Source organism: Vicia villosa, unplaced genomic scaffold (assembly GCF_029867415.1).
Source record: "Vicia villosa cultivar HV-30 ecotype Madison, WI unplaced genomic scaffold, Vvil1.0 ctg.001202F_1_1_1, whole genome shotgun sequence".
Classification (NCBI taxonomy): Eukaryota; Viridiplantae; Streptophyta; class Magnoliopsida; order Fabales; family Fabaceae; genus Vicia; species Vicia villosa.
Genome location: NW_026705532.1, coordinates 55,665 through 65,509, shown reverse-complemented (window position 1 = coordinate 65,509; position 9,845 = coordinate 55,665). Strand labels below are relative to the sequence as shown.

At 35.0% G+C, this 9,845-nt stretch overlaps 1 protein-coding gene across 1 annotated transcript; it reads left to right on the top strand.

The window, feature by feature from the left end:
• The first annotated feature begins 8,305 nt into the window (after positions 1-8,305).
• LOC131633994 (F-box/kelch-repeat protein At3g06240-like) lies at positions 8,306-9,526 on the top strand. Its single transcript, XM_058904663.1, has one exon. It carries the CDS (start codon positions 8,306-8,308, stop codon positions 9,524-9,526), a length of 1,221 nt encoding a protein of 406 aa, XP_058760646.1.
• The last annotated feature ends 319 nt before the right edge of the window (positions 9,527-9,845 follow it).

Here is a 9,845-nt window from a genome sequence, read left to right as displayed (position 1 = left end):
GATGAAGAGTCAGTTAGAAGATTATCAGATATTTGAGAGTAACATTCCTATATTCTGTGATAATACTTCTGCTATATGTTTATCTAAGAATCCTATTCTTCATTCAAAAGCTAAACATATTGAGATAAAACATCATTTCATAAGGGACTATGTTCAGAAGGGTGTTATTTCTTTAAACTTTGTTGATACAGACCATCAATGGGCTGACATCTTTACAAAACCCCTGGCTGAAGATAGGTTTAAGTTCATTCTGAAGAACATCAGTATGGATTTATGCCCAGAATGAGAAGATGAGAAGTTCTCATGTATGAGTATCTTCTGAAATGAATGTGGAACAATTTTTTTTCAGAAGTTCTGATTGAAATCTTTTAGAAATTATGATTCGGTTATTACTAACGTTTCATTGTCTAAGTTGATTCAGAACCTCTTTTAAAGCAAAACAGCTGTTACGTTTTATCTCGGGATGGTAAACCTGTCGTTACTATTCATGGATAAGCGCGCGTGCAGTTGAAGGGACGCCGACCATAGGTAACTGTGCAAGTCACTTCATTTGTCTTTATTATCTCTCCTCACGTCACGTAACATTAAATGCTAGTCATCATTCGTTTCACTTTATTTTCTTTTAAATACCCTTCAAAATGGTTTTTTTGGTTTCCTATCTTTTTGTTTTCCTCTTAAAAGTTTTCTCTCTCTCTCTCTCTCTCTCGGTTTTCATTTCTTCTCTCAAAAACTAGCGTTCACCCTAAGCCTGTTGAAGCTCCATGACTCAAAGGCGACAGATCTCTGTGCATCTCGGGATGGCTCTTCTAATACCTCTCAAGTCAGATCCTTCTTTGATGTTGTTATCAACTTTCATCCAAAGACAGAAGACTTTCTTGAGTTGTGGGAAGATATACTCAACTTCTATGTTGAGTTTCTTGACCGAATGTTGTATTTTTTAATTTTTTGTAGTCATTTCCTCTTTGGAAATTCTACTTTGTAGTTTTCTTTTCCTTGCTGCTTCTGCTTGTTTTGTATTTGCTAGGAATGTTTTTCATCTTGTTAAACATAGGAACCTTTTGTAATATCTTTTGATTATCAATGAAAAAGTTTCTTTGTGTTTTACATTCCAGTAAATGTTTTCTTTTGTCGTTTTATACATCTGAATCTTTTTATATATTCTTTTTGATGTTATGACAAAAAGGGGGAGAAAGATAAATGATAAATGATTTGATTAAATCTATCAGTTGCTGGGTAAAGGCTCCCACACATTCACTAACAAGAACTGCAAGTTCTATATGGTTTAAGTGTTTTGCAGGTACAGAGAAGTGAAGTGAATCTTCAAAGCAAACACTAGAAGCAAAACCATGGAAACTGAAGCAAGCTGAGTGCTGTCAAGCTTCAGAGATCAGAAGCAAGAAAGAAGAATGAATCAGAAGCACTGATAATAGAATTTGAATATCATTGTCTATCCTGTTATGACAAAATTCTATTTGCCCTGATACATATAATGTTATGGCTCTGATACATTATTTGCTCTGATACATGTTTTTAGCCTAAATGCTCTGATACATTTGGCTCTGATACATATCATGTATTTGAATATACATTTTATGTTCTAACTCGTTCATGCTGACTTTTGTCGTTTAGTTTTTGTTCTGTAACATTTCAGGATGTAGAGATGCTCAGATGATGCTCTGGTACATTCAACAATGTTCTGATACAAATCTAGCATGAAGTGATGTTGGTAGACATTCAAAGTTCTGAAGCTATCCGAGGGAAGCAGAAATCAGAAGATGTGAATGTTCTAAAAGATCCAGAAAATTCAAGTTCTGAAGCTGTCCTGAATGGAAGCAGAAGTCAGAAGCTGTGAATGTTCTGAAGATCAAAGAAATTCAAGTTCTGAAGCTGTCCTGAATGGAAGCAGAAGTCAGAAGCTGTGAATGTTCTGAAGATCAAAGAAATTCAAGTTCTGAAGCTGTCCAATGGAAGCAGAAGTCAGAAGCTATGAATTCTCTGAAGGCAGAAGCTTATATGATCGTCTCTACCGAAATAATCAGGGAAGTCTTTTATTAAAGTTCTTCGAGTATTTATTTCAGGGGGAGATTATTTATCTCAGGGGGAGATTGTTAATCTCAGGGGGAGACATATTCATATGCTTATGCTATAGCTGTGTAATTTGTCTTTTGCCGTCTACTCTTTCTGATCGCAAATTCATATCATTTATATATGTTTTTGTCATCATCAAAAAGGGGGAGATTGTTAGAACAAGATGTGTTCTTATCAATTATCTTAGTTTTGATGATAACAATAATATGAATTTTGCTTATGATAATATGGTACTCTAATCCAATGCAATTTCCCTTTCAGGAAATATATAAAGAGTACGCATAATTCAGCGCTCAGAAGATGTGTCTCGAATGGTTCAGCATGCAACATCAGAACATGGTCTGGCAAGACATCAGAAGATGGTCGAAGCAGAATCAGAACATGGGTCTATGGAAGCATCAGAAGAACATGAGATCAGAAGCACTGAAGATCAGAAGATGGTATCACGCTCAGAAGCACTTCAAGGTCAGAAGATCAGAAGATGCTTTGCACCAAGCTGTTTGACTCTGATGATATTCAAACGTCGCATTCACAAACATCAGATCAGAAGGAAGTACACGTGGCAGACTACGCTGACTGACAAAAGGAACATTAAAGCTACTAAAGGCTACGTCAGTAGACACAGCGTGAACAAGGCTCGAGGTAGTTGACAAAAGCGTATAACATTTAATGCAAAGCTGTACGGAACACGCAAAGCATTAAATGCATTCAACGGTCATCTTCTCAACGCCTATAAATATGAAGTTCTGATGAGAAGCAATGTTAACGATTCTGCACAAAATCAACTTATATCAAACTTGCTGAAACGCTGTTCAATTCTAAACTCAGAATCTTCATCTTCATCAAAGCTCACTACATTGCTGTTGTAATATCTTAGTGAGATTAAGCTTAAATTGTAAGAGAAATATCACAGTTGTGATTATCGCTTTTAAGAAGCATTTGTAAACTCTTGAATTGATTACATTAAGTTGTAAGGAACTAGAGTGATCAGTTGATCAGTATACTCTAGGAAGTCTTAGCAGTTGGCTGAGCAGGAAGTCTTGGCAGTTGGCTGAGCAGAAAGTCTTAGGAGTGAACTAAGCCTAGAGTGATCGTGTTGATCAGTAGACTCTAGAAAAAGTCTTAGGAGTGAACTAAGCAGTTGTTCCTGGAGTGATCAGGTTGTGATCAGAAGACTCTGGAAGACTTAGTTGCGGCTAAGTGGAAAACCATTGTAATCCGTGCGATTAGTGGATTAAATCCTCAGTTGAGGTAAATCATCTCTGCGGGGGTGGACTGGAGTAGCTTCGTTAACAGCGAACCAGGATAAAAATATTTGTGCATTTATTTTTATCGTCCAAGATTTAAAGTCACACTTATTCAATCCCCCCCTTTCTAAGTGTTTTTCTATCCTTCACTTGGGAGACAATTAAATAGGGTGATAAAGCAGATGGGCAAGAATCCAAGATCAAATGTCCAGAACAACTCATCTAACATTCATAACTCGAATGATGTTGGAAGAAGGAAAGCTGGAGAAAAGTTCTCGTAAGAAAAGGGTATACAGTGCTATGAATGTGAAGGTTTTAGACACATTAAATCCGAGTATCCTACATATCTTAAGAGACACAAGAAGGGCCTATCTGTAACTTGGTCTGAAGAAGACTCTGAAAATGACCTTGAAGACGAATCTGCCAAACATGTAAATGCTTTAACAAGCATATGGACATCTGATGGTGGTGGTTCAACATATGATGATCTAGCTGCATGATACAGAGAACTGTGTCTCAAAAGTGATGAATTGTATCAAGAAAGGGAGAAACAAACATGTCTAGCATGCCAACTGAATGCAGAAAAGAAAGAACATCTGAGGACTATCCATGGACTGGAAGAAGAGGTGAGCTCTCTAAAGTTTGAACTTGACAAAGTTCAAAAGTCTGTAAGAATAGTGAATAATGGGTCTGACTTGCTTGATGAAATTCTTCAAGTGGGAAGAATGACAAGGGGCATGAGTAGCCTAGGGCTGGATAAGAAAAAGAAGCTTTTGGAAATCTTTGAGGATCTTATAGAAGATTGTGTGTTGTTGAACTCAAACCAACATAAAATGGCTCAAATAAGAAGGAGGTCAAGTACCGGTTCCACTATGAAAGATGAGAATCGTCGAAATGAGAAAATCTCTGAGAAAACCAGGAATCTTGACTCTAGAGGCCAAGTTATTGATAAGGCCCCTCAAAGGCAGAAGCAGAAGATGTCGAGACTTGCGTCCCAACATATGAAGGTAGCACAGAAAAGGTACGATAGCCCTTAGCATAAATACCTTAGATGCCATCATTGTGGCAACTTTGGTCATTCAAAGGCTACATGCTACAATTTGACTGGATATCCCAAACGAATGTTGTCTCATCAAAGGAAACATACTAATATGAATCCAAAGGCAAAGAAAGTCTCCATCCATGGGACATGTGTGAAAACTGTGTCTCAAGACACAAGCTATGCTATGCATGGAAGAAGATCCAAGTCTATGAAGGCTGAAGGCTAAAGAGCAAGAAAGATGGAGGTGTCATAAGTGATAACCTCTCTAAAGCAAAGATGGTGAGTTTTGACAGGAAGAAGTCTGAGGATTCCAAAGTCATATTTCGCAAGGAAGAGAATTGTGACATGATCAGGTCCAAGGAGATAATGGACTCTACATATATGATCATCAGTAACTCTATCAGAAAAGTAAACACTGTTAAGACAACTATAACACCTGCTAAAGTAAGTTCTACTAAAGATGTCTCAACATCTGATACCGACATTGGAGAATCTAATGCAAATGCTTAACCTGATCTAAATCAGTACAAGAGGAGTGGGACAGGGAACTTGGTCCCAAGAGATGTTCAGGTGCATGTCCTAAGTGAGCAAGACATTTCCTCCAAAGCTGAAGACAGCCTTGATTTTCAGAGTGGTTGTCCATGTGAATATCAAAGTGATGAGGTCTATATCTGTGATCAGTCAATAATTGAACTCATATTTAGGCTAAAAGTGTGTGTGTGTGTGTGTGTGTGTGTGACACTAACTAAGATCCGAGGGCGTGGTATATGATGTTGACTGAACCCCAAGTCAGTCATGAATATGGAGGGAATGAAACTGACAAAGCTCTCTGTGTCATGAATGGCTCGAGAAACTATACCCAAGTATGTATGAGTATCAAAGGGATGACGGATGATCCAACATCTTGTCAAACAGATGTAGTTAAGGGTGGAAAAGTCTCTAGGAGCGCAAGCTAAACAGATGGAAGACTCAATTCTCTTCTATCAGAGCAGGTGTGCAAAGAATGTTGATTGGGGACTCAGTCTATAGAGTAACATTCATGTAGAAATTCCTACCTCCTTTCACCATAAATATTCTAAAGATGAAGAAGGAGTAAGGGTTTATCAAATTCTTCATCAAAGCATGACTAGGAGGCTTCTATATTTTAACGCAACCAGATCAGATATAGCTTCAGAAAATGGTGGCTGTATCAGCGGTCAAGAAGGACTCATAACAAACCACCTCATTCAAGCCTAAGGAATTTTGGAGTCAGTATTGAGTACAAGCAAAGCACTACATTCCTATGATTTAGACTTTATTCTAGTAAGATGTTGTGATGAAGATCAGACTAATAGTGTTGCCGATAGAAACAATACTTTTGAAGAAGTTTCTATCTTGGAAAATAATGTCGCTTGGACCTGTGACAAGCAAAATTGTGTCAATTTTCCTATGGATGAAACTGTTGGTGTTCAACAAATGGTGCTAATTATAATGCTCCTCTAAATGTCATGACATTGTCATGCGAAAACTCGAGTGTCCTCAATACTTTCAAGGACCCTAGTCATCTCAATAGAGATACTGGGGAGATAAGGACCGTGACTCTAGAGCATGGTAATACTAAAAGGAAGCTTGCTATCAGTCTTCCAAAAGGTCTTAATAATACTTATCTCAAGAGAAAACTTGGGGTATGTATTCATGAAGAATTATAGCAATTACTTCAAGAGTTGCATCTGTAAGTGGAAGAGCTAAAGATACTGGAATGGGTACAACTTCTGCTGGTACCATTTGAGAAAAAGGAGCTTTTGTTGTGGCTGCTATTGCATGACTGCTGGTCATGTGATTCTGTTTAGATTTGTGTTATGATTCTTTTTAATTTAGTCTATGATTTTGTAAGAGTTAAATACCCAGGATATTTTTAATTTTACTTGCATAAGAAATTTTCTTGGAGGCTTAACAGGTACTTTGCTTTGTTCTACAACCTTTGTCACTTTGTGGCTAAAAAGGGGGAGTAGGAATTGAGTATACATGAGGTGCTTGTGCTCGATGGGGAGTCTTCTTGCTACTGCTATTGTGTTAGTATATACTTTGTTAGTATAAGTTGGTATATGTTGAGGGGGAGCTGTTACCCTGTTATATGTTACCCTTGCCTGTTCTTCTGATGCAATGGTTATTTTGTTATTTTAGCCAAAATGTGCTAAAGGGGTAGATTGTAGTTTCTCTAAGATTGGCATGCATTTTTGTAAAACCAACCTAGTTCAAACATGTTGAATAAAATGCCATATTATTGAGTTTTCAACATGTTGAATAAGATGTCACAACATTACTGGTATGACATCGTGTTTACTGGGGCGTGCTTGCTGGAGCTGATGAGTCAAGTATATCAGCTCTTTTGCTAGCTACAGAATATAGTGGAATATTCAGTTAGCTTATATATATATATATATATATATATATATATATATATATATATATATCCAAGATCGACTCAATTAGAGATATTTGTTGGTTTTCACAATCTCTATCATTGGAGACAATTTAGGAAAGATTGGATTAAAAACCTATTTTCTTGGAGATCAAGCAACAGACTTTGTGCAGTCTCCTTGTTGCGATTTTAGGCCTAACTATGTCAATACTAATTCTATAAATAGGCTAGCCTAAACCTAGTTTTAGGTGGAACTGATATTTGTATTTTTAAGGTTCTAGGAATCCTTATTTTAGTTGTGCTGTAAGTTTCATGCTGTGTGCATTCACAAACCTATACCTGTTGAATGCTGTTTAATCACCAAAGCTGTTAAGCGGGGAGAGTAGTGTCAATTCTCATAAGCTTTTAACCATTGAGAATTGTGTGTCTTGGAATAGTGTCTTCTACTTTTAATTGTTTGTGGTGTTTGTCACGGGTTGTGACTGTGGGGATTTGAGAAGGGTCTCATACCTAGGTGAGTCTTATGTGAAGTCATAGTAAGGATAGTGATTAAGTGAAAAGTTGTAAACGGGGGAGTTTAGCTTCAAATTGATACTATCGTATATTGATATCATCTCTGGCTTGGTAGCGCCCAGAGTAGGAAGGTTGTTCCTAACCGGGTAAATAATTCCTTGTGTATTTTACCTTTCTGCACTATTTTTCGTTACTGCTGCCATCATGCTCCATAAACATTATCAACAGACATTTGTGTCGTAACATCTCATTCGACATCACATATCTGATACCTGAATTTCATAGAATTTATATTTATTAAAAACCTTAATCATGGTTACTTAAAATATAGATTTTTTGGAAGAGAAAAGTGGGTAAAAGAAATTGTATATTAATGGGAGGTAATCATTAAAGAAATGCTATTAATGGATAATGATTAAAGAAATGATAATTTATTAGTTAAAATAAAAAAATAATTATTTAGTAGTGTAAATAATAAAATGAAATAAATAAATATGTAAATAAAAAATTATAAAATTACTCTTTGTTTTGGCACCAAAAAATTGTTTAAAAAATTAACAAATTATATATATATATATATATATATATATATATATATATATATATATATATATATATATATATATATATATATATATATATATATATATATATTAAAAAAATAAAAAGACCATCATAAGTAAGTAAATAAATGTCTATAAATATGAAAAATAAAAAATTTAATATACCTTTTATATAAATATTATTATCTTTTACAAAAACACATTTATAGCAAAAAATAAATTAAATTTGATTTTTTTATTAGAAAGTCATAATAAATAAATAAATGTCTATATAAAGAAAAATAATAATTTTAAAATACCTTTTATATAAAAAATAATATCATTTTTAAAAACATATTTATAGCAAAAAATAAATTAAATTGGACTGTTTTATTCTTTTCTTTTTTTATCAAAATCCTCATTTTATTTGCAATTGTTTGTTTTCTTCTTAACTTTATTAGGACAAAAAACAATGAGAATGTTCATAACCTTCATGCTGTTAGCGCAGAAAACAAGGAGAAAACGAGGAAGAGGACAAATACGCATGGACAAGAAGAAGAGAAAGACCAAGACGACGACAGTGACACCACTAAAATCTTATGTACCTGAAGAATTGATAACTTCAATCCTTTTAAGTTTACCAGTGAAGTCTCTTCTTCGTTTTAAATGTGTTTCTAAATCATGGTTTTCTCTTATCTCTGACCCCAATTTTGCTAAATCACATTTTCAACTTACAACACACACTCGTAAAATTGAGTTCATATCAAATGATTTAGGCCAAACAACATCTATAGATTTTGAAGAAGAACTTGACTTAGAGAATGCTTCTGTTAAACGGTTCAGTTTTTTGCATCCCCAAGCTGATTCTCTTATTCAAATTATAAGTTCGTGTAGAGGCTTTATATTTTTCCAATATTCTTCCAGTTTCTGCATATTTAATCCATGCACCGAAGTTCATAAACAAATACCTTTAGCTCCTGGTGAATTTGAAACAAATTTAGAGTTATGTGATTTATATTATCTATATGGTTTCGGATATGATCAGTTGAGAGATGATTACTTGGTGGTTTCATTGTCCTGTATTCTAGCCCAGGAAGATGTTTCACGTTTGGAATATTTCTCATTGAAAGATAACAAGTGGAAGGAAATTGAGGATATTTACTTCCTTTATACGATCGACAAGATAGAGCCCAGAGTGGGCTCGCTCTTTAACGATGCTATTCATTGGGTGGCTGTGCATTCAGATTCATTGATGAAAGTTATTATTGCATTTGATTTAACCGAAAGGAAAGTTTTTGATATGCCATATCCAAATGGTGTAGGCCATAAGTGTGATCATTATGAGTTGTGGGTATATCAAGAATTTCTTAGTTTATGGGCTATGGATTGTGAAACTAGTATAATTGAAATATGGTTGATGAAAGAATACAATGTGAATTCGTCTTGGATTAAGGCTATTGTATTCCCTGTGCAAATCCTATCTCCTCATCAATTTTCTCCGATATGCTCTACAAAAAATGGTGATATCATCGTAACAGATGGGACTAGATTGTTGAGGTATACCGACAAAGGAGAGCTTATCGAGGGTTCCTCATACAGATGCTTTCCAGATAGTGCAGTTTCACGTGGATCCCCATCGATAGTGTATACAGAATCTCTGCTTTCACTCCCTGGTGATGACACGCAAGCTTAAGAAGATGATTGATGATTCATACTACAATTATTAGGTTTTGAAATATTTTCTTGATTTATTGGTGTGCAACAAAATACAAAGTTTGGTTTTATGTTTATTGGAAATGTTGATAGCTTTTGTTTGTGTCATTAGTGTTATTTATGCATATGTAAATGTAATTGCATGAAATCAAGATTGTCAAATCTTTTACAAGTGATTGTCTTATTAATGCTAGTTATGTTAGTTGTTTTAATTTCACGAATAATATGCCAAACCTAAAACCTGTTATAGAGTCATTGTACTAGATTTTATAAAAATATGCTTCATTCATAAAGATTTT

Excerpts from the sequence above, each read along its gene's own strand:
- LOC131633994 (XM_058904663.1), top strand. The coding sequence starts at position 8,306 with ATGAGAATGTTCATAACCTTCATGCTGTTAGCGCAGAAAACAAGGAGA.